Source organism: Gossypium raimondii, chromosome 12 (genome assembly GCF_025698545.1).
Source record: "Gossypium raimondii isolate GPD5lz chromosome 12, ASM2569854v1, whole genome shotgun sequence".
NCBI classification, from domain to species: Eukaryota; Viridiplantae; Streptophyta; class Magnoliopsida; order Malvales; family Malvaceae; genus Gossypium; species Gossypium raimondii.
The window spans coordinates 56,795,933-56,820,090 of record NC_068576.1 but is presented as its reverse complement, the minus strand read 5'-3'; the positions used below and the strand labels follow the sequence as shown (position 1 = coordinate 56,820,090).

The following is a 24,158-nucleotide window of genomic DNA, read 5'->3' as shown; positions in this document are numbered from 1 at the left end:
TCACTTAAAGAAATTAAAGTAGTTATCGATAAACTTACCTTCCCCACAACGTGAATACCACGACACCACAAAAACCGGACTTGACTGACATTTAAACATAACTCTATTTCTATTCCTTCCAACTCAGTTTGACGACAACAAATAAAAGCTGAAAACATTAACTCTGTCCCTTGTCACGTGACCTCATATTGTACAACTGGTGTACTACCTACTGCACGTATAACGTGTATTAATCTACCACCTTAAACTTGGTGTACCTGAAGAGGTAGTACACACGTGATAGATAGTCGGTGATGTCCCGTTTCCATGTGCTACTATAATAGCGGCAATAAACACGTGGCCCCCTATATTAATGACGTGGCACCTTGCATGAACATGAGCAGCATGGACCTATTAAATTAGATATATTCATAGTTGATGGGTAATTTATATTTTTTAATTTGAGTTACTGAATTCAATATAAATGATAAAAAATAATAATGTATGCCAATATTTATATATTATAGTTAACTTTAAATGATTTTTTTATAACAATTGAATAAGTCTTTTTTTGGATGAATTAGGATTCTATTTTTTAATTAACAGTAGGTCTAATTTAACTAATAAATACTAAAAATGTTAAAAATTAAAAAATTAATTTATCATTTTACTATTGAAAAGAATAATGATGAACTGAAATTATAAATTCATATAATATTTTAATTTATATTTATATGTAAATTTTGGTCCATGTGTTTTTATCCGTTCTTATTATTCTCAAAAATTAATCTTTAAATAAATCGAAAAATTCGAAATTAATATTAACTAAAAAAATTTTAAAAAAATAAAAAAAACAAATTTATAGATTAAATATTAGTTTATCCAAAAAGAAAAACAGCAAGAACAAAAGAAGCGAAGCCCACCACTGGATTCCCGGTTCTCCCATCCTACCTCCTAATTCGGTGGGTCCACGCAACGGACTTCAAACGTGAATAGTCTTGGATTTAAATTTAGTTAATTTGAAAAAAAAAATGAAAAACCAGTACTGAGAAGACAGATAAATAAAAAGAAAGACAGCGAATCCCGTGAATGACTCGTCAAAGGCAAAAACTTTACCTTTTTCGGCTGCGCACTACACGCGCCTCTATTTTATCCTCAATTTTTAAATTAAAATATCTGTTTTTTTATTTTTAATTATTTTTTCTATTTTCTTTTTTTTGAAAAAATTTGTTAAAAAAAGGTAAATTCAAAATCAGCCTCATGTTTGCAACTACTATATAAACCCGTTCCCATTTCTCCCCTTTTTGCCACTCAAAAAATTTTCCCGCATTTTCTTTATTGTTTTTCACACTATCCAAACAGTATCTTAAAATAGTAGATTAAAGTGTAAAAGATCTTCAATGGCGATGGAGGATAATAAAGGAAACAAGAGAACTCGAGTAGAGTTTGAGGATTTTGAAACGGAGGGTAACTTGGAGTCGGTCCATAATTCAAAGCTCGCTCGAGTTGACTCGGAGAATACGGGCTCGAACTCTTCTGAGGTTACTTACGTGGAGCCTGATCCTGACGATGAGGGAATTCAGTCGCCGGATGTGAAGCGTATCCAGGAAGATTTGCTTGATATCTTGGACGATTCGGATCCGGTTATTGGACTTGATCCGGAGATTCAGGGTCTCGACTTGGTTATCAAAAGCTTCGAAGAAGAGATCTCGGTCCCCGCTCAGGATCCGGTACAGGAATTAGATTCCGGCGAGTCCCGGCTGGAGCTAGGGTTTGGTTTAGAAGCTTCTGGATACGAGTTGGATTTACAGCCGGATTTTGAGGAGAAACTTGCGACCCTTGATGTGGAGGAAGGTGGAGGGACAGGAGCAGTTGGATTAGCGGATATGATGGGGTATGAATTTTCGATTCCGAGTTACGAATCGTTCGAGTTTGGAGTCGGCGGTGACTGGGTTATCAATAGCGATAATAATAGCCATAGTAAAAGCGGTGATTGTGTGGCGTTTGGAGGTTTATTTGATACATCGGCGGATATTTCGGAGTTGACGTGGCACCCTGAATCGCTCTCTGCTTTGTAGATAAAGGAAAAAAAATTCAAGAGATAACGGTGCCGTTTCTTTGTGGTCGAATATGATATAGACATTTAGGGTCATTTTTTGATGCTAGATTAGGTTTTTTTTTATTTAGATTTTGGGTAATTAACTAATTAATAAATGAGAAGAAAAAAAATAAAATTATGTAATAAAGCTTCGTTCTCGTTAAAATTTAAACTTCAAAAATAACTACTTAAAAGTTAGGAAAATTTTATAATAAGAATTATTTAGAGTAAAGATTAAAATTTCGTTTCAAATTTACATGATAGAAGTTTAAATTTTAAAATTTATTTCTTTACTTTTAGTATATTAAAAATAAAAAAAACCTCTTCATTGTGAATACGTAACTAACTCGTAAATTAAAATTAATATAAATAAAAGTAATGTTATTATAATTTCTAGCCCCAGTTAGACAATTAAGTTTATTTTTATTGTTTTACTTTTTCGTACCAACTTTATAATTAAATTTATTTTTGTTAGGTAAGGAAATATGATATAATTTCAGAAAGACACATCTTCAAACATTTTACATTTTTAAATTTAAATATTAAAGTGGATAAAAATGCCGGTACTTAGTTGGTAAATTCAAAATAGATAGACTAGTAGATACAATAAATTTTAAATATATAAATTACACAGGGACTTGAAATATAGTTTATCCTTTCTGTAAAATGGTTTTGATATTAGAGATACACGGTCACCTTGGGCTTGCTACCAGCCCATGGATTACATTAGATTCAGGCAAAATATTAATTTAAAAAAATTATTTAACCTCTATTTAATTTTTTGCTTTTTTAGTCTTGAACTTATATTTTTTTGTCAAATTACTTCAAAATAGATGAAAAAGTTAATGTTTACTATCTTTACTAATGTGGCATACATGTGAATTATTAAGTAATAAATGTTTGAGCGTCATCCACGTGTATGTGTCACAGGGCTAGATCTTTCGTCTCGCGATCTGTGCGGTCTTAGACTATCCGTTTGTCCAAACTCGCCTAAGTTAGCCTTTACTTCAAGTGATAATTCATTTAGAAGTCATCCAAGGCACCAACTTGTATAGTAGAAGTGATTTATGCTAAAAGAAGCAACAAAAGAACAACAAAAAGAACACACACAATGAATGAATTAAATCATGTAATTTACAAGATATGTCATATCAAATCTAATATAATCTTTTGATTCTATCAATTTTCTAAGTTGTCATATATTCATTATCAGGCCAACCAGGCTTCAATCTGACAGGTTTCTCCAACAGGTTACTGAATTAGGCCAGTTCTTGCGGGCCAAATGATCCCCATCTACATAATAAACTTCCATCGGATGCATTTGATGCGATGGTCACGGACTTTGAACTGCGGTCCGTGATATATGTAACATTAGCAAAGTTAAAAAATATTAATTTTTTTATTCATTATGGGGTAAAACGTAAAATTAAGGTTAAAAAAGACGAAAAATTAAATAAAAAACTAAAATAATTTTTTTGTAAAATTAGAGGATCAAATAAGTCATTATGCCAATGATTAAATCCTAGAAATGCCAATGATTCCTTTTCTGTTATTTGTTTTTCACTTGCCGTTACCCAATTTCTTCATTGAGCTTATACACACTAAAAAGAATGATGCTTGGATCTCAAATCGTCGTTATGAAATGAGCTTTAAAGATAAGAATCAATACTCTATGAAGAAAAATCAAGCTCTCAAAGTGACAAGTGAAAGCTATATAGCTAGATCATGGGAGCTCACGGCATTGGATCTATCGCCCTTACTTCAGTTTCTCAATCGTTCACACCAATGAGGTAAAAGAGTTCAGAAAAATGATTATAAATATGATGTTGAACATTAGTTAATCCTTCGTTAAGTGGTGATTGTTTTAGGTGCTTTTGAATGTGGATCAAATAGTAATTATTTATTTATTTTTGCTTTCCATATAAATTAGTATGCATTATTAGTTTAGAAAAATATTTTATGATATGCATTGCACGTCAATTTAATGAAATATTTTTTGAGCTTTCTTCTACCTCAGTTAGAAATTCGTTAAAAGGAAATTATGTTTGGAGCATTTGAGTTTTCTGTGCTTTTTCATTTAATAATGAAAACATGCTATTTTTTCTATAAAAATGGAATATATATATTTTTCATTTATATGCATTCGAATGAGAGGCCAGATTTAATATTAAAAATTATTGAAAAATTATTTTACAAATGTAAATTCATTGTTAAAAATAATTATTTTATCAATTTTACTTGTAGAAAACAAAACAGTAAAAACACAAAAAAATTTATTTTGAAAATTTTACATATTTTTACTTTTTAAAAATTATTTTAAAAATATAAACAAAACACATTTTGTTCGATGTTTTCTATTATCCAAGAAAATCTGCACAAGACTTTTTTGCACAAATTTGACCTAAAGCTTAGCTTACGTATATAAGGCATTTTCAGTATTTTGCTCAATGGTAGACAAATTACGAGGTCTCTAAATTCGGCTCCAACGATGAACGGTTGAAATTAAACTTGAAGGGATACGGTCTAGGCCGCCTGCGCGGGTCCCCAGTGTTTGGTACTTTCATTCGTACGTCACTCACCAACTAAACAAACGCCGTCGTTTCTTCTGCCCCTTCTTCTCGTCCAATGCATTTGAATTCCTTCAAAGAAAAAAATATTAATTACTAATTAATACAGATTTTTCAAGGGAATCCCACAGTGATTCATCTCATACCTTCTCTCAACTATCTGTGCAAGAAAAAAAAAGAAGTTTCTGGTTCTCAATGGCTGCAAAATTAGGTTCCTTTAGGCATTCTCTTCTAGAGAGAAGGGAGAAAACAAAGGGGTATTCAGTGTTGGGACTCACCAATGAAGAAGAAGAGCTGCAACAACAGCGATGCAGGTGGTATTCTTATAGATTCATAAGCGAAAAAGTAACTGGGTTCTTAAAGGAAGTCCAATATGTTGCAGGCCAGGCATGGCAGATGGGCATATCGGATCCCAGAAAGATTGTTTTCTCTGCCAAGATGGGTCTTGCCTTAGCACTTATTTCTTTACTTATTTTCTTGAAAGAAGAACCCATCAAGGAACTAAGTCAATACTCGGTTTGGGCTATTCTTACAGTTGTCGTAGTCTTTGAATTCAGTATAGGTAATTTTGTTTTGTTTTGTTTTTTAGTAAATTGGGTATTTTGTAATAATTTTCTTCTGTGGGTCATAAATCATAATTATAAATTAATTTCGTGCTAGTAATTATTTTTTCAATTGTTCATCTGCAATCGTATACTCTTGTTTTTGTTGCATAGATTTGCCTGTAGTTTTATTTTATTTTATTATTTAACAATGTTCTTTCCTTTTTGAGGGGTTGTTTATTGGTTTGATTGGATTGTTGCTTTAAAAACTGCAATTGCAGTTTTTTTAATTCTTCAAAGTTGTACTTACTTTTGGCCTTTTGCATGCAAATGTACATATTTCTTTCGTTTCTAAAAGCAAGAACCAACTAACAGAAAGAGGCTTAATGTTGCCGCCTTGTATTAACGAGTGCAATTTGTTTTTATCCATGGGAGAGTGCATTTTGTTTTGATATTGGTACATGAGAGAGTGTATTTTGTTTTGGTATTGGTTCTGTTTTTGTTTATTCCCCTGGGCTTTGTTCATCATACTCGCTTTTATGCTCACTGTGGGCAACGCATGTGATAATGTTTTACTGATTGAAGTACATAAAAAGCCAATTCACCATTTGGTTCTATTCTAAATATATGTATGTCAAACCAGTAAACATGAAATACAGTATGAGCAGGCAAACTTTATTTGATTATATCCATAACTTTTTTAATTCATTATTTCTTTCCTGTTTGCATTTTTTCTGACTAGCATAAAGAACCATATGTTTTGTTCTATTTACAACTTTAATGGCCACCTTTTTTTTACAGGAGCAACTCTTAGCAAAGGATTTAACCGTGGGCTGGGGACATTATCGGCTGGAGGGCTTGCTCTTGCTGTGGCAGAATTGTCGGAGTTGGCTGGACAATGGGAAGAAATTGTTGTTGTTATAAGCATCTTTATCACAGGTATGGTTTTGTGGTCTTGTTTTTTCATCTTATGTGTCATATTATTACTTAGTGGTCCCTCTTAAAATTTGCAACTATGTTTTCTCTGATATTATTCCATCTATCGCCAGGATTTCTTTCAACTTATGCAAAACTATACCCAACAATGAAGCCTTACGAGTATGGATTCCGAGTGTTTGTTTTGACGTATTGTTTCGTAATAGTATCTGGGTATAGGACAGGGGACTTCATTCATACAGCTGTGACACGATTTTTTCTGATTGCACTTGGTGCTGGTGTTTCTTTAGCTGTTAATGTATGCATTTACCCAATCTGGGCTGGTGAGGATCTACACAATTTGGTGGCCAAGAATTTTATGAGTGTGGCAAATTCCTTAGAAGGTTATAGCATGCACCTAATGTTTTCTAATTCATGTATCTCATCTGAATTTGAAATTAATGGCATCTTCATGCTTGTTTCCTTCTACGTTTGATCAGGATGTGTTAAAGGGTACCTTAATTGTGTTGAATATGAAAGGGTCCCTTCCAGAATCCTAACTTATCAAGCTTCTGATGATCCAGTTTACAATGGCTATAGATCAGCTGTAGAATCTACAAGTCAAGAGGAAGCTCTGGTAAATTTGTTGCATTTATGTTTCGTCTTTCACTTTTCTTCCCTTTCTCTGACTTTTTTTTTCCCATTGTGAAGTTGGGTTTTGCCATATGGGAGCCTCCCCATGGCCCTTACAAGTCACTTGGTTATCCTTGGAAGAATTATGCCAGACTAAGTGGAGCATTGAGGCATTGTGCATTCATGGTCATGGCATTACATGGTTGTATACTTTCAGAAATACAGGTATATATATTCTTTCATGTCTCAAATTTATGCAATTGATTGCCAATATGATTACAAGTACCTTCCTTTCTTCTTGCTTTGTTTGTTCCATAGCTGTATTGACAGTAGGATCCCCAAGTGATCGTTAGTGGAACACCAAACCCATTGGAATATTCGTTCTAAAGCTACCCCTCATGGTAAAAGTATCATGAAAGCCCTTATACTAGGAGTTGGATTGCATTTTGCCCTCTCTACTCAAAAAATTGGCAAATTTAGTCCCTATATGTTAGATCAAAGAGCAAACTGATCCTTCTGTTAAAAATTCCATCCATTTCTATTGTTGAAAACTGGTCCATCAGTCACACCAATTTTTAATAGTAGAAATGGATGAATTTTTAACAAAAAAGACCAATTTGCTCTTTGACCTAACATACAAGGGCTAATTTGCTTATTTTTTTAGTAAAGGGGGAAAAATGCAATCTTGCTTTTAGTTCAAGGGCCTCTACAGTACTTTTACTTACCCCTCATTGAAATGTGCTTTACATTTGCTAGTGCCACTTTTCTTTTTCCCTCTGAAGAGATGGTGTTGCTATTGTCCTCGATTTCATGTATCTCAAATCTTAGTAACTTTTGTATAGGCTCCACCTGAACGGAGACGAGTCTTTTATCATGAACTTCAGAGGGTAGGTGCTACAGGTGCTAGACTATTGTGTGAGCTTGGCGACAAAGTTAAAAAGATGGAGAAATTAGGTTCTCGTGACATGCTATTCGATGTACTTGGAGCTGCTGAGGAGTTGCAAAACAAAGTTGACCGGAAATCCTACCTTCTTGTCAATGCCGAGAGTTGGGAAATCGGAAATAGACCACATAGTCCAGTAGAGCCTCAAGATTCACGAAACTCGGATAACGAAGAACACAAAGTCTTGGTTTATAAGTCCCTCAGTGAAGCAGTACTTGATCTCAAATCGGTTCCTATACCAAATAGTTGGGACGGCCAGCAGACTAATGTAGGTGTCCGCCCTTCAGTCTCTCCCGTTGTTCCCTCTAACGACTTACTGAAGAAGCAGATATCGTGGCCTGCACCCCGTTCTTTTACTACTGATACATCACCACCCTTGGAAGAGTCTAAAACATATGAGAATGCAAGCGCGTTGTCACTGGCAACATTCACTTCACTTTTGATAGAATTCGTCGCCAGGCTTGAAAATGTCGTTGACTCGTTTGAAGAGTTGAGTGAGAAAGCAAACTTTAAGGAACCTGAAGAGCTACCAGCAGCAGCAAGAGAGCCCATTGGCTTTTGGTCAAGATTGTTTAGATGGAAATGGTATCGGCCTGGAGCCTAAATCAGGTCTTACAGCTTAAGACACGGGCCTCAACAAGTTCAGGATTTGATTAGTCGGCAACAACATTTCTTCTTCCGCAAACGGAAAGTGAAAAATAACTTTTGAAGCAGAGCTTTTTGACTTAAATGAATCAAACAATGTACAGAGTCTATATACCAGTGTTGTCAAGGGCACAAGCACACCCTAACCACTAGAACCCTTTGTACTGCCTTGGGACGCAAAGAAGGCACTAGCATATATAGTATACTCGTAAAGAAGGCAAATTTTTTCGTTGGTCATTATGCATGGTTTTATTGTGATTCATTTATGTTTATTGAGAAGTTTCCTTCTTACATGCCCTATTGAACTTTTAATCAGGCTGGCTTTTGTTGTTTGGTGCTAAGATGCACCAAGCGTGGTAATGAAAAGGATGAATACAAAAAAACAAGCCTAAGGAGATTGAGCAAGAAAAATCGATTTGAACAGTTTGTGGAACGGAAATTCAACAACTGTGATTATTTGAACTCAAACCGAATCTATTTTTATTTAATTTATAATTAATTTTAATTTTTATAATATAAAAAAGGATTTTCTATTTGAAACAACATGTATAATTAATCTTGTCAAAATAAGTCTTAAAATACAAAACAAAAAATTAATATAAAACAATCGAGAATCGAACTGAATTAAATCGAATTATTATGAATGGTTCAGAAAATCTGATCAAACTGAACTAATATCACCTGAAGGTAAGCTTGCTTAATTCATATCCATTGGAGTCTCTAACGATTGCGCCCAAACCCGCCAATCCTGGGTTTCCGACGTCGATCAACCAATGTTGAGTTTCGCTCAACCATCTCTCGGTGCTTGCCATCTCACTCCAACTGTATGTGCCCTTCGGATGATATGGTCAGTGTGCGCAAGTGAATGAAACCCGCAGCCTTTCCCAATCACCCCTTTTAGGATGTTGGAATTATTCCAAGGCATATGGAAAACAACACTGTTTCTCACTAACCATATGATTATTAAAAAAAGCTATCTTATGCAGAGATAATTACATAAGTAGAAATTACTTTTCTTTTATTTCAAGACATTAACCTTGCAAGTTAAAAAATTGCAAGTTCATTTGTCCATACATTAAAATTTTTCTATCAAATTTAAGTTTATTACAACTATTTTTTTATTATATAACTATTAAATGAGTATCAGTAAAATTGAAAAAAAATTAAGGTAACATTGAAAATTGAAGTTAAAATTTGAAATATAAAAAGTATAAGATTAAATTCTAAATTTACAAAAAGTTATAGGTACTTAGACCATATTTTGACCTTTTTCAAATCTCTAAATCTTTTACGGATCGATCCCTCTCTTTCTTTCTCTTTGTCCGCTTATATATAAAATCTAGCTTTAGATTAAACCGGCAATTGACTCGAACCCTCGAGAGGTACTCCATTTTTCTTTTCCTTTGTTTCACCGTTTAAGAACATTTGTTTTCTCTGAATTTATAGATCTCCTCTTTGGTTCTCTGCAGCTTTAGTCGATTTAAGTTACAAAGATTCTTTTTTCTTTTTCCATGTATTTTTCGAATTGTTTATAAATTGGATCACTTTTTTTCTCAGCATTTATTAGGATCTCTGTAACTAGTTTTTCGGATTTAACTCTAATTTCTATATTTTTTTCAAAATTTTGATGTGTAAAATTAAATGATTATTTTGAGTTTATTGGTGTGTATTTACAGGTGTTAGATCTCGCGAGTTAACATGGCAATGATCGATGAGCCTTTGTATCCCATTGCGGTGTTGATAGATGAGCTAAAAAATGAAGATATACAGCTTCGTTTGAACTCGATCCGTAAGCTTTCTACGATTGCACGTGCCCTTGGGGAAGAAAGGACTCGAAAAGAATTGATTCCGTTTCTTAGTGAGAACAATGATGACGATGATGAAGTTCTCCTTGCCATGGCTGAAGAATTGGGAGTTTTTATTCCTTATGTTGGAGGTGTCGAACATGCTAATGTTTTGTTGCCTCCGTTGGAGACTCTTTGCATTGTTGAGGAAACTTGTGTGAGGGATAAGGCTGTTGAGTCGTTGTGTAGAATTGGTGCTCAAATGAGAGAGCAGGACTTGGTTGAGTTCTTTATTCCATTGTTGAAGGTTGGTTTTTTTTTTGTGTGTGTATATAATTTATATGGTTTTGCATGTTTGTTGAGATAGAAATTAGAAAGTTGAATGCCTTAATAAGGATGCATGGTATGGTGTTTCTATCTTGTAATGCTTGAAAACTGTGTATAAACCAGAATGGATGAAAGTATAATTGCATCTTGTGTTTTAAAATTATTAATATTTCCGTCATTAACTGCTGATTTGCATGTTCTGCTGCTCTGCCTTGTTTTCATTTGGATGATTTTACCATATATAATGTAATTTGAATGCCTTAATATGGATGCATGATATAGTGTTTCCATCTTGTAATGCTTGAAAACTGTATAAACCAGAGTGGATTGAAGTATTATTGCATCTTGTGTTTTGTGTATCAAAATTAGCAATATTTCTGTCATTAACTGCTAATTTTCATGTTCTGCTGCTCTCCCTTGTTTTCATTTGGATAGTTGTACCATATAAGATGTAAGTTGAATGCCTTAATATGGATGCATGATATAGTGTTTCCATCTTGTAATGCTTGAAAACTGTATATAAACCAGAGTGGATGAAAGTATAATTGCATTTGTGTTTTGTGTTTCAAAAATTAGTAATATTTCTGTCATTGAACTGCTGATTTTATTGTTCCACTGCTCTGCCTTGATTTCTTTTGGATAATTGTACCATATAAAATGCAAGTTGAATGCCTTAAGATGGATGCATGATATAGTGTTTCCATCTTGTAATGCTTGAAAACTGTATGTTAACTGCTGATTTTATTGTTCTGCTGCCCTGCCTTGTTTTCATTTGGATAATTGTACCATATATAATGTGATAATTCCTGAGCCTAGTGACCAGTTAATGGTGTTATCCTTGATATTTACTCAAATTTGTTATTGACTGTAATCTCCTTAATAATACTTGATATGGTTTTACCTCACTAAAAATGAAATGAATGTGTTTGTCTTCAACATGCAGAGATTGGCTGCTGGTGAGTGGTTTACAGCTCGAGTTTCCTCTTGTGGATTGTTTCATATTGCATACCCAAGTGCCCCAGAGGCACTGAAAACTGAATTAAGAACATTATACGGTCAACTTTGCCAAGATGACATGCCCATGGTTAGGAGATCTGCTGCGACAAATCTTGGAAAATTTGCTGCTACTGTAGAAGCACCTCATTTGAAGGTGGACATTATGTCTATGTTTGATGATTTGACGCATGATGGTATGTAGATTACCTAATTTATCTTTTTTGCTTCATTATGATCGCTTTTTTTGCTGATAATTCATTGTTGAATATATGCTTTGAAATATTTTAAACAGATAGAAGTGCAGGATAAGTGATTTGAGCTAAACAATCCTGGTAAAAAATCATGAGGGGAGTGTTTAGTAGCCTTATGGTGCTTTTCTTTCTTTTACAGGGGACGGATTTAGGTTCAAACTTGAAGGAAGGTGAATTGGGAAAGGGGTAGCAAGCTGCTCCTTTCTACTTTTAGCCTTTCTTTTTCGTATTGAAAAATTTGAAGACTGCATTTCAGAAATTTTCAACTTCTTCCCTTATTAGTTTTTTTCCCCTAACAAATTCGAGAATTATTCTTTATGAGCAAGTGTCATTGACGGTCACCCACAAAACTAAATCAAAGATATTTGAGCTGTTCTACCAGCAAGCCACCTACAACCTTTTTCCTTTCAATCTTTTCAAACAATTATATCAAAGAATCAGTGAAATTTATCTAGTGCTTCATGTGTGAATCATAACTAAGGCTGATAATGTACTTTATGGGATTCTAACCTTATTTTATAAACAAAAGAATAATGATTCCTTTATCTATTAGCATTTTTTCATACTCGTGCCTTTTATTCTGCGTATTTAGTTTTCTTTTATTGTTTTCAACTTCATAATTTGTAGCAGAGTTTGAACAGCTTGTTTTTTGTCTCTGCAGATCAAGATTCTGTCCGATTGTTAGCTGTTGAGGGCTGTGCAGCTCTTGGAAAGTTGTTGGAACCCCAAGATTGTGTCGCTCACATTCTCCCTGTCATAGTTAATTTCTCACAGGTGGACCATGTGTTATGAATATTATGTTACAAACATGTTTGATTCACTTTACTAGAAATTGATTAACCTCTAAGCTTAAGATTTGTTCTTCATTCAGAGAATATAAATTGTATTTCCATTTGATGCAATATTTTGTATGGTTTCTAGTTAATTTTTAAGGCTTTCTTTTCTTGCTTCTTGATGTAAAATGTGATGGACATTATTGTTCTTTTAATTATTTTTTCCCTTTCTGCTTCTCGCTTTTCCCATTCTTAAATATGGTAATATATAGTTTTGAGTTATTTTTTATTGGTATTACTATTCCTTCTAGGACAAGTCTTGGCGTGTCCGTTACATGGTCGCAAATCAGTTGTATGAGCTGTGTGAAGCTGTTGGTCCTGAGCCTACTAGGTAACTTCTATAATCATGAGGCATAAACCATATTATTTTCTGCTGTTCTGGCATCTTTTGTTCTACCTATTTTCTGTTGTTTTACCTTCTTCCTATTCCCTTGGTCAATATTGATGAACTTCCTTGTTTCCTCTCTACAATTGGCTTCAGCCATTCAAAACTTATTTAAATTACTTTTAATGAACTTTTATTTTTGGACATGCTTATCAACTATCATTGAATGATAAAGTTTACATGTTTAGGTCGGACCTAGTACCTGCATATGTTCGCCTACTTCGTGATAATGAAGCTGAAGTCCGGATAGCTGCTGCTGGGAAAGTAACTAAATTTTGCCGAATTCTGAATTCAGAATTAGCAATTCAGAACATTCTTCCTTGTGTCAAGGTAAAAATGCTTATGGAATACTTTGACTACTCCATCCAAATTTTCACTTCATTTCTAGTGGTAATCTAGTCTTTCCACCCTTGCTATGTCCTTCTAAATTAGTTCTTGTTGCCTGCTTTAGGAACTATCAACAGATTCATCCCAACATGTCCGTTCTGCTTTGGCTTCAGTTATAATGGGAATGGCGCCCATTTTGGGGAAGGTAAAAATACCGTCTCTTTTTGTTCTCATACGGTCCACCTCTATGAAATTCATTCTATTTGGGTAGTATTGGTTGTTGAATAGATGCTCATCCTCCTTTTATGACATTTTCTGGTCGCCTATCCTCATGTTAACTGCAAGTATGTAGGTGTATTTTGTGATGAGTGGACAAATTAGATGTCTCACTGATTTATTATTGTTGCATCTCATATTTGTTCTAGATTGCATTGTTTCCTATTGTTCTGTTGCATTATAATTGAAATAGCGTTCTTTCTTCACACAAGATAATGTTATCTTGTTTGATGGTTGTAGGATGCGACCATAGAACAATTGCTTCCTATATTTCTTTCTCTTCTAAAAGATGAATTTCCAGATGTCCGACTGAATATCATTAGCAAGCTTGATCAAGTCAACCAGGTGGGACGTAATTTAGGATTTATTAAGAACGGCCGTTTTGTTTTCTATTTCTAATATGCGTCAATTTCTGAACGCCACATCGTTTTACATGCCCTATCATTTCAGGTAATTGGAATTGATTTGCTGTCCCAGTCCCTATTGCCTGCAATTGTGGAGCTCGCAGAGGATAGGCACTGGAGGGTTCGACTTGCAATAATAGAATACATACCTTTATTGGCAAGCCAATTGGGTGTTGGCTTCTTCGATGACAAACTTGGTGCACTCTGCATGCAATGGTTAAAAGATAAGGTGCACAGAACTTTGATATGGAGCAAAAGAAAAAATAGAGCTCATGTGCTCGGTTCTTTATGATTCTATTCCTGTTGAAGTGTCTCATTATGAAATATTTACGTCGATGTCAATCTGGAACTTCTCCCTGCCTATTTGAGAATCCTCTATTTTCTAACTTCATCGTTGCAATTTTAGGTTTATTCTATCCGTGATGCTGCTGCTAATAACGTTAAGCGCCTCGCAGAAGAATTTGGACCCGATTGGGCAATGCAGCACATAGTTCCACAGGTCAGTCTCGTTCTCTTATAAATCTATAAGAAGATACCCGAAGATGATGCCTGGTCTGAATAAGATTTCTTTTCCGGATAATCTATTGAACAGGTTTTGGACATGATAAACAACCCGCATTATCTATATCGGATGACCATTCTACACGCAGTTTCTCTACTTGCCCCTGTTATGGGAAAAGATATTACTTGTTCAAAACTTCTGCCCGTGGTTATTAATGCTTCTAAAGATAGGTAATGCTGATACCAGTTTTCGATGTGAAACTATTTGTTTGAATCCTTTGACTTCAATTATGTGACCAAAAATTGCATGAGCACAGGGTTCCGAACATCAAATTTAATGTCGCCAAGGTGTTGCAGTCACTTATCCCTATTGTTGATCAATCTGTAAGTAAATTTATTTTCGTTTTAAAAAGCAAATCATATATTCGGAGGAGTATATTCTACCCTCTTGTTCGAAAATGTGTCGGATATTGATATAGAAAAAAGGGGTTGAGTTTGCTACTAGCATGCAAAATTTTCATATGCAATGCCTATTTTGTTTCATTAGGTCTCTTTTTGGCTTTTGCTTAGACTCTATAGGCTAAAATATGTTTCAAGTTCTTGTATCTTTTTATTTATTGCTTTTTTACTTTTATTTCGAGGGATCTAGTCATTTTATTTTTTGTATTTAGAAATGAAGTTTAATTATTTAAACGGTTAAATTTTTCGATAAAAATACCGTGGAGGCTCTTATATTAAGATTTAGATTGCATTTTGTTCTTTACTAAAAATTGAGCAAAATAGTCACTATATGTTAGATTAAAGAGTAAATTAGTCCTGTTAAAATTGTCATCCATTTTACTGTTTGAAATTGTTCTGTATATTAGCATGAGGTACATGTGGCACGTAACATGTCACTTTTTGGTTATTTTGTTAATTATGTCAATTTTAACCACATAAATAGATGAATTTTAACAAAAATATCAATTTGCTCTTTAATAGAAAATATAGGGATTAATTTGTTATTTTTGAGTAGGGACAACACAACTTGATTTTTAGTACAATAACTTCCGTGATTTTTTTAAATTTTATTTTAAAATTTTAGTTTTTTTTATTTTTAAATTAAAAATGTATGTTGGATAGTTAACACTATTAAATTTTTTATGATTTTTTATTTGAAAATATTACACTAATAAATTTAATAAAAGCATTTTAAGAGTGATAATAATTGGTTTAGTTATATATATATATATATATATATATATATATATATATATATATTTGGTGGTATTGTTTGAATTATGGATGACTAATAAATACGAACAGGTGGTGGAGAAGACAATTCGGCCATGCCTAGTTGAACTAAGTGAGGATCCAGATGTTGATGTCAGGTATTTCGCCACCCAAGCTCTACAATCAAGTGATCAGCAAATGATGATGTCTAGCTAGAACCCTACATTACTTGTATCACACTTCTACATCCTTGCCTTTTTCCTTTTTAAATTTATTTTACCTTAAAGCTTTTGTTTTGTTTTTTCCTTATTTTAATTGTATATCTTTTTTCAGATTGAAACACTCCTTTGCTATATATGTAATTTTTCTAAAATTGAATTGTTGAGTTTCTTTTGTCTAACAATTTTAGGTCTAATTTATGGTTCTAGTCTCTTATTTTTATAATGTTTGTTAATTCAAATTGTTAACATTAGTTATTTTTTGGAACATCTGATATCTAATTTTATGTTAGATTAAGTTATTTTGACTGAAATTTTTATTTAGAAAAACTTTGAAGCGTTCTGTTCAATATTTTAGTGCAAATAATTAACAATAATAATTTAGATTAATTAATAATATTTAGATAAGAGCATGCTTGGAAATATTTGCTTGCTTTCAATTGTAGATGAATAAATTTTTTGCTTAAAAGTAAGAAAGAAATAGGAAGATCTCAAAATGTCATTATTTTTGAATTTTTAATTAAAATGCAAGGGCGATATTTGTAATTAGGAAATTATGGAGATATTTTTTAATTAAAATAAATTATATTTTAGGGTATTCTAGTCTTTTAATTTTAACAAAATTTAAGAAAAATATGTATATGATTGGTATTTGAACTCGTGCTAATCGAAATAGTAAAATTTTAAATTTATAACTAATTTTTTATTATATATTATTTTTAAACAATTTACATTTTAAAATTATAACTTTTACACGTATACGTATATAATATTATTTTTAATATAAATAAAAAATTGATTCACATATTACATCAATCACTATTAGCTATCTTTTATGGTAATTTCTTAAATTTAACACCATCAATACTTTATTTTATAATTTTGTGATTCGAAATTAAAGATAAATATCATAAATGATTGTATTTTTATTATTAAAATTAGATAGAAAATTTGTTTTAAATACGCTATTGATATGTTATATTCGGATTGAATTTTAATTCTAAGCTAAAGATTAGACTGATCTTGATACGTAAATCTCTAAGTTTAGGATTAATTTCAAATTTAGATAATGGTTTAAGAATATCTGATGAAATTAAAAACACACACCAAATTTAAACATATTTATAAGGTTAAAGTACGCTCAATTACTATATATATTTGAAATTTAATCATTTACTTTTATTTGTGAAATTTAATTTCTCAATTTGTTGTGTTTAAAATATAAGTCTAAGTGTTAATATCGTTAAATTTATTCTATTAAGTTCAAATGCATTACATGTTTTTTATTACATGACTCCCGAGTAAGTATTTTTTTAAATGTTACATTTAACAATAAAATTTTAATGATATTAAGTAGACCTGAATTTCAAATCCAAAAAAATAAAGGGATTAAATTTTAAATAAACAAAAAATACAGGGACTTGAAATATATTTAAGCTATTTATAATAATACAGTGTCTAAATTTACGAATTCTACCACTAAGCCTTACCCGCGTAATGAGTTTGAAAGTAACCGCGAAGTGAAAGAATGCAACCGAAAGGTATTTATTTTGAAAGAAACCTTTCAAATTCAAGCTTCTCTCAGATCTATATAAGCAGATTCAAATTCCCATAAATCTTCATTAGCTCTCAAAAAAAAAATCAAATCCTGAGAATCCGTTTTTTCACACAACGCTAAAAACAGATCCGAACCCCGCGAAATGGATACTCCACAAGGTGGATCCGACCCGGTTGAATCCAACCCTTCATCTTCTTCCGTCTTCATTGTCTCCAATTTCTGGAAAGGTATTATCGATTTTAGTTACATTGAAAATTATTCTGATTTTTATAAATGTATATATATCTAGGTGCTAATTTTTGTTTTGGCGAGCTGTTTTATCGATTTATTTAGGTTGCTCAATCTGTTTGTTCACTGGTTTTCATGTAAGTGATTTTTAGATGATAAACTGCATTTTTGTTGTTGTTGAAGTTGTTAGTCGATTTCACTTTGATCGTAGGAGCACAAAGTGAGAAATAGAAAATGGAATTATTAATTTGTCCTTTGATAATTTTATTTATAATGGAAATATAAATATGATTACTAATATCTAATTAGAAATTTGAAAGATTAGAAGTCTCAATGTTATGCATTTTGCCTCCGTTTTGTTATCCTTAGATCACTTATATATAGTTTTAGAAAAATATATATTACTAACATTTTTTAGTGTGCATTGTATGTAACTATCACTATGTGCTAGTATAATCGAATAAAAAAAATAATTATCCTTGGGATGGGTATGGATTTCCTTTCTTTTGTAGAACTTGATCTGGAAAAGGAGAAAAGCTTGCTTGATGGACAAGGACTCAGAATAGCTGAAAATCTGGAAAACAGCCAAAAAAATAGACGGAAGCTTGCGAGAGTACAAGAAGTATTGTTTTCTCCTACTTGTATGTCCATGTCTGTATATCAATCATAATCACTTTTTGCAGGTTTCTTAACAAGGATGTAGGGTAGCCTTGTCGTGCAGTATGTTTCTAAAGTTAAATAGAAATGCATTAACCTACTATTTCTCGGTGCGTGTTTGTCACACGTAGACGTTAGTTCAAAACCTCTAATGTCTGATCCTTTTTATGTCCATCGTAGATAAAACAGCTAAAATTTTCTAGTTTTTTGGTCCAGTTACTTGGGCGAAAAGGTAAGAAAAGGAGAGGGAATAATGCAATTTATAGAGGAAAACTGTTTGGTGGTTATTTTATTATTACTGCAAAGATAAGGCTAACTATAAATTTTCCCTTTTCTTTTTATCCTCCATGCTTGTGTATATCTCTGTATCAACAATCTGCATAGAGAAATGCCATATCTAAAATACTTATTTGTCACGTTAACAGATTTCAAGAAAGCTTCAGCAGAGGAAAAGTTACGCTTATTTAATTCATTGCTTAAGGGTTACCAAGAAGAAATTGATAATCTTACAAAGAGAGCAAAATTTGGTGAGAATACTTTCCTGAACATATACCAAAAGCTTTATGAGGCTCCCGATCCTTATCCTGGTCTTGCTTCAATTACTGTAAGTATTAGCTCAGTAATTCGTAATTCTTTGGAATACGATCATACTTTTGCATTCTATCACTTGTATGCCTTCCTACTTTACTTTTAAATTGATTGACTTCATTAATGTTAATCCATCTTTTATTTGCGTGAGATGGTAAAACTAAGGTCCAGAAAATGATAATATATTTTGGATTAAATTTGAAAATTGTTTGATGGAGTATTTTGGTGATATTAATTATATAACTGTCTGCAAATGGTATATTAATCAATTGACATCATGGCTGGTTTTTTTGTTAAATAAAAAATCGTTGTTTCATTTGAGGGGAAAAGAGTATAATAATTGAAATGAATTGCTCATAACTTTTTTACCGAATTCCACTTTAGTTTCATAAGACAACAGTATTTATGGTCACTATCACCATTCTTTATATTTATGTTGTAAGAAATTGTAATTTCCTTCTCATGAACTCCACTGTAGTCATTTGAGGTTAACTAGGGTTGTTGATACAATTTATCAACAGAAATGGAGAGATGGGAAGAGAAATGGCAAAATGAGAGGAAGGTCCAGAAGCAGAGAGATCAGGAGGGATCCCCAATGGTCTGATGTCCGCCTCTTTTTATTATACCGGGTTGGACCCGGGTCGGGTTATTATATAATAAAATATATAATATATATAAATTATTATCATCGTATAACAAAACTGTTACTAGAGCTGACACTTTTAAAAAATTTTAAATTTCTGTATTAATTATTATTTGTTGAAATGAATGTTTTTTTATTCATATGAAAAGGTTTTTAAGTTTCGGTTCCTATTCGATCTTCTTATTTGTCAAACTAGGAAGTTGTTAGTGAGGGGATGAAGAAAGAGCTTCAAACAAGACCAACAGAAAAATTGGTTGAGGGTTTACGTAAGAAAGTGAAAATTTTGCAGGTACAGACTTCGTTCTAACAGTTTCTTGTTCTGTTGGTCTTGCTTGAAAACAATCAAAACAAGCAAGAAGTGATCTCAATGTATCTTTCTATCATTGTTGGATATGTAGGCAGTGGGTTATAACTCAGTCGAGGCTGAAGATTGGGAAGCTGCTACTAGTGGGGAAGAAGTGTTTTTAGTGGATTGTTGAGATCTTGTCCAGTCTTGATCAAACAATAATAAGACAGTATCTTGTGGAATCTGTGGTTATCAACTTATTCTGTATTCTTCCTTTGAAATTTTTTATAGGAGTTAGATTTTGATGTGTTTTAACCATCATATACTAGCCATGATCATGTATCTTATACTGGTTTTCAGGTCAAACTTTCCGAGAAAATATCTTTGCTGGAAACAGATGATGGCAAAATAAGAGAACTCACAGAAAAGGTTAACGAACAACAAAAGCTAATACAGAAGTTAGAAGATGATATATTGAAGGTTTGGATCACTTTCTTCTGGCATTCTGAAAATGACATTTTTTTACCCGCTTCATTATGTGCTTCTTACAGAAATTTCCTCTAATGATTTCCATATGTGAATTCTCTTACCTTGTGAATGATTGATACTGTCAATTAGTTGCTTTAACAATTCTTAGTTTGTCTTTACTGCAGGGTTATAGTTCAAAAGAATGGAAAGGGACTCTTTTTGATGATTGGGATATTTCAGAGAGTACCGGGAATGAACTTTCTGAGGTATATTAGTTCTTTTTTGTTTCTCTACATATATAAGTTACTGGTATGTATACTTCTGCACAAAATCTGACTTAGTACCAAAGAAAACTCGAACATAACTTAAAAACATGATGTTAGTAATTTTCTGTTTACTTAAAAAACATTGTATTCATATTGTCCATGTATATTGTATTGCATAAATCCATTCTAGCTCCATGTCATTTCTAGCCATAACCAGTATGGAGTATAATCTCCGGAGAACTTTGCTTCCTCGTTTCTTATTTCTTTGTCTTCTACCAAGGGGCCTCTTAAAGAAGTCAAATTGTCCAACCTTAATAAAAAATTAGTTACATGTAAAGAACCAGCATCAGCAACACTTGCCAACCTGATTTTAATCAGATAATGTTAGGTTAGGAAAGAATCTATATCATTGTTCTAAGCACTCATTGAGGGTGGCATGGTTTAACCTGTTAAGAAGTGCAGTGGTACATGTGTACGGTATATTGTTGCAAGAAATATTTTTCTGACTGATAATGTTAAACTTGCATTTAAATCCTTCATATCATGGACCGTAATGAATATTTATAGACAGGAAAAAATTGACATCAAATTGAAGTATGTTTTGCAAGAGAAATAGTTCAGTTTTCAGAATGAGTTTGTTCTGATTTGTTAGTCCATTACCTATTCTGGAGAAGAACATAGATCAGAAGCAAGTTTCCTCAGATAAAGACCAGGCCTCAATGCTGAAAGTGATCTGCAACCAGCGTAATCGATTTAGGGCGCGTTTGCAAGAAACTGAAGAAGTATGCTGTTGACATGTCTACTCATACTTGCATTTGATGGAATTTTTATTTTACGCATTAAGGTTATGGTTTCTGCAATGTTCCGTATTTCACAGGAAATAAGGCAATTAAAGGAGAAGATAAGGGCACAAACTGCAGACCTAGAGAAAACAAAAACTGACAACGTTAAACTTTATGGAAAGATTCCCGGACTATAACCAGGAGAAAGTAATTTCTAGAGGATTGAAAAAGGTAACCTCTTTTTGGAACCTCTCATAATTTTTATCTAGTGTCTTTAGCTTCTTGAAGTTGAAATTCTTTCATTCGATCACTTTTAAGTACGCAGAAGATCTTGAAAGTGGTTTTTCCTCAGATGTTGATTCCAAGTACAAGAAGATGTATGAGGATGATATTAATCCCTTTGCAGCTTTCTCTAGAAAGGTTGGTAAGCTTGAGCTCCTTTCAGTAATATATAGTTCTGTTAGATTCACATACTCGAGTCATCTCGTTTAAATCTGAACTTAGGCCTGCAGAGACCCTTTTGCTTCTTCCATTACATTATTTTAGAAGACAAGAGCCAATGTCCGTTCACGGATTTTTGGTTTTGTTCGAGTTTACATGAGCCCCACGAGATTAAAGTTCATACTCGCATTTCTTCTTTAAAGCATAACTCATGTATCCGTGCCAGTGTGCTTCATTATATGTGGAACAATGGTACGTATGTCTTCGGTTCAATCGAAGACTCTGATGAAACAAAGCTCAAGTATTACTTCCCTCTGCAAATGTTAAGATAGATTCAAGGTTCTAATTCTTTTTAGGTTAAAGTACCTGGGAGGTTCCTGTATTATAGAGATTTGATCAAATTAGTCCCTCTATTATAAAATGGATTAATTTAGATCCTATACTATTAAAAAGAATCAAATAACTCCAAATTATAACATAGTGAACCTTTACTATATAAAAATGTCTTAAAAATTATTTTTTCAATGGCAGTTCAATTCTAAACAAAAGATTTCATTTACGAATCATAAAAATTTTAAAAATATTAACTTTGTAAACAATAAATGATATTTTTTTTAAACAACAAATGTTAACTCTATTTTAATTTCACTTTATTTGATTCTTTTAAATCGTATAGAGATTAAATTGATTTATTTAATAATAGAGGGACTAATTTGAGTAGGCTCTCTAATAGAGAGAAAAAAGATACAAGGAGTTGGGCTTCAGAGACCGAATCACACTCAGCAGTGGTCGTTTTCTCATGGGAAACAAGTACGGTTTTATTTCATTGTCGAATTGCATTCTTAAATTGGTGGGATCTTCCATTCCCTTCTTTGCATTTTCCTTTGAGTGCAAGGACGTATATAAAGCTTGCGGTAGATTCGAGGCATCTAGCATTATCATCAAGGGTAGTCTAGGTCCCTGTCGTATTTCATGTTTATCATTTTTAGTTTATTACAAGGATAGACCACTCTCTGTGGATCAACTTATGTTTCAAGTAATCGGTTTGGGGCCGCGTAGTAAGGTCTACATTTTTCATGTATTACCATGCATGCCTTCAAATATGCATGTATTTCTCAAGTGATCTCACCATATTGTCTAATAACACGTGGCGAAAACAATTTCCATTTTGCAATGTTTATGTTATTCATTGGTATTAGGTTTAATGCACTATTTGGGTTTAAATTGGATAACTATTTTGGGTTAGAATTTTTTTTTCCAAATTAATTTTTGAATTTAACAATTATTTTTATATTAGGATTTGAATCAAACAATTATTTACATATTGAGATCTAAATTTTTTTCAAGTGCTCTAACATTGGAGATTGAATTTTTTGTTCAAGATAGTTCTTGAACTTAACAAATTTTCATACATTAGGGTTTAAACCTTTTGTGTAATTTTTAAAGGAAATATCTGATATTAACTTGGACAAAAATACTCAAATTTTAATATTGAAATAATCGTCAAGTTCCATGTAGAGATTAATTTGGATAAAAGAAAATTTAAAACAAATTGGAAAGTTAAATTTCATATAGTACATTAACCCTTGGTATTAATAGAGAGTTCATTGATTCAGTAATGAATTACCTCAGTATGCAGATATGCTCGAAAATTTGCATTTTTCTACACAATTGGTTTGCATATCCTAGTTTTCTTCACTTGTCTATATCGAATGTCAGCTCTAAGCTACCTCAGGTTATCGTTCGCCTTCTCTTTTTCCCGGAACTCTTCCCGTTTCCCTTCCGAATTATCTGACTTAAAATATGGTATTTTGCCAAATGCAGCAATGGCTCCGACAAAGCCCCATCGGAGATAAAAATCTGAACCTCCCCCGCGGAATTAAGTTTCATCTGCTCATAATGTCTTCTTTCATGATGGCAAGAGAAATATATGTATAGCGTTGAAAGTATGGATAGAAATTTCATAATCTGTACATATGTATGTATGTGTAGTCTACGTCATTCAAACATAATCTGATTAGATACAGTGGAGGCGGAAAATTTTTAGAGCTAAAATTAAATTATATATTTTTACGATAGTAAAAATATAATTTTATTATTTCAATAAATTATATCTTTATAAATTTAAAGGGTTAAATCAAAATTTTATTATTTTTGGGAGTTAAAATATAATTTTATCATTTATTAGTTTAAAATTTTATAAATTATTAAAGGTCTAAATTGAAATTTTACCATTTAGTGGCATAACCTCTGGGTCGATTAGATAGTATAAGCAATAAGGATAGTTTAATGTGTACGTGAAAACACTTAATCTGTTTTAATTAGGAGTTAAAACCAATTAAAACTCATTTAATTGTGAATGCTGCTATTAGTTTCATAATATATAAAATCTATATATATTAACA

At 32.5% G+C, this 24,158-nt stretch overlaps 4 protein-coding genes across 4 annotated transcripts; all 4 read left to right on the top strand.

Moving 5' to 3' along the window:
- The first annotated feature begins 1,379 nt into the window (after window positions 1-1,379).
- Window positions 1,380-2,057, top strand: LOC105765633 (hypothetical protein). The gene has a single exon (XM_012584831.2). The coding sequence runs from the start codon at window positions 1,380-1,382 to the stop codon at window positions 2,055-2,057; it is 678 nt and encodes a 225-aa protein (XP_012440285.1).
- Window positions 2,058-4,677: 2,620 nt separating this feature from the next.
- LOC105765632 (aluminum-activated malate transporter 9) lies at window positions 4,678-8,613 on the top strand. Its single transcript, XM_012584830.2, has 6 exons — window positions 4,678-5,206; window positions 5,988-6,125; window positions 6,236-6,505; window positions 6,602-6,738; window positions 6,813-6,959; window positions 7,577-8,613. Exons 1-6 carry the CDS (start codon window positions 4,840-4,842, stop codon window positions 8,279-8,281), a joined length of 1,764 nt encoding a protein of 587 aa, XP_012440284.1. The 5' UTR covers window positions 4,678-4,839; the 3' UTR covers window positions 8,282-8,613.
- Window positions 8,614-9,585: 972 nt separating this feature from the next.
- Window positions 9,586-15,996, top strand: LOC105765631 (serine/threonine-protein phosphatase 2A 65 kDa regulatory subunit A beta isoform). Its single transcript, XM_012584829.2, has 13 exons — window positions 9,586-9,704; window positions 9,999-10,413; window positions 11,377-11,623; window positions 12,342-12,454; window positions 12,765-12,844; window positions 13,087-13,228; window positions 13,350-13,430; window positions 13,742-13,846; window positions 13,952-14,134; window positions 14,312-14,404; window positions 14,498-14,637; window positions 14,724-14,790; window positions 15,712-15,996. The coding sequence occupies exons 2-13, from the start codon at window positions 10,021-10,023 to the stop codon at window positions 15,832-15,834; spliced, it is 1,767 nt and encodes a 588-aa protein (XP_012440283.1). The 5' UTR covers window positions 9,586-9,704; window positions 9,999-10,020; the 3' UTR covers window positions 15,835-15,996.
- A 1,417-nt stretch (window positions 15,997-17,413) lies between these two features.
- LOC105762296 (protein CASP) lies at window positions 17,414-23,832 on the top strand. The gene is given in 13 exon segments (XM_052625323.1): window positions 17,414-17,621; window positions 18,135-18,263; window positions 18,705-18,883; window positions 19,389-19,610; window positions 19,707-19,799; window positions 19,909-19,968; window positions 20,118-20,276; window positions 20,450-20,530; window positions 21,205-21,312; window positions 21,408-21,496; window positions 21,498-21,543; window positions 21,631-21,732; window positions 23,578-23,832. Coding segments are annotated over 13 exon segments (1,467 nt in total). The 5' UTR covers window positions 17,414-17,536; the 3' UTR covers window positions 23,692-23,832.
- Window positions 23,833-24,158: the final 326 nt, after the last annotated feature.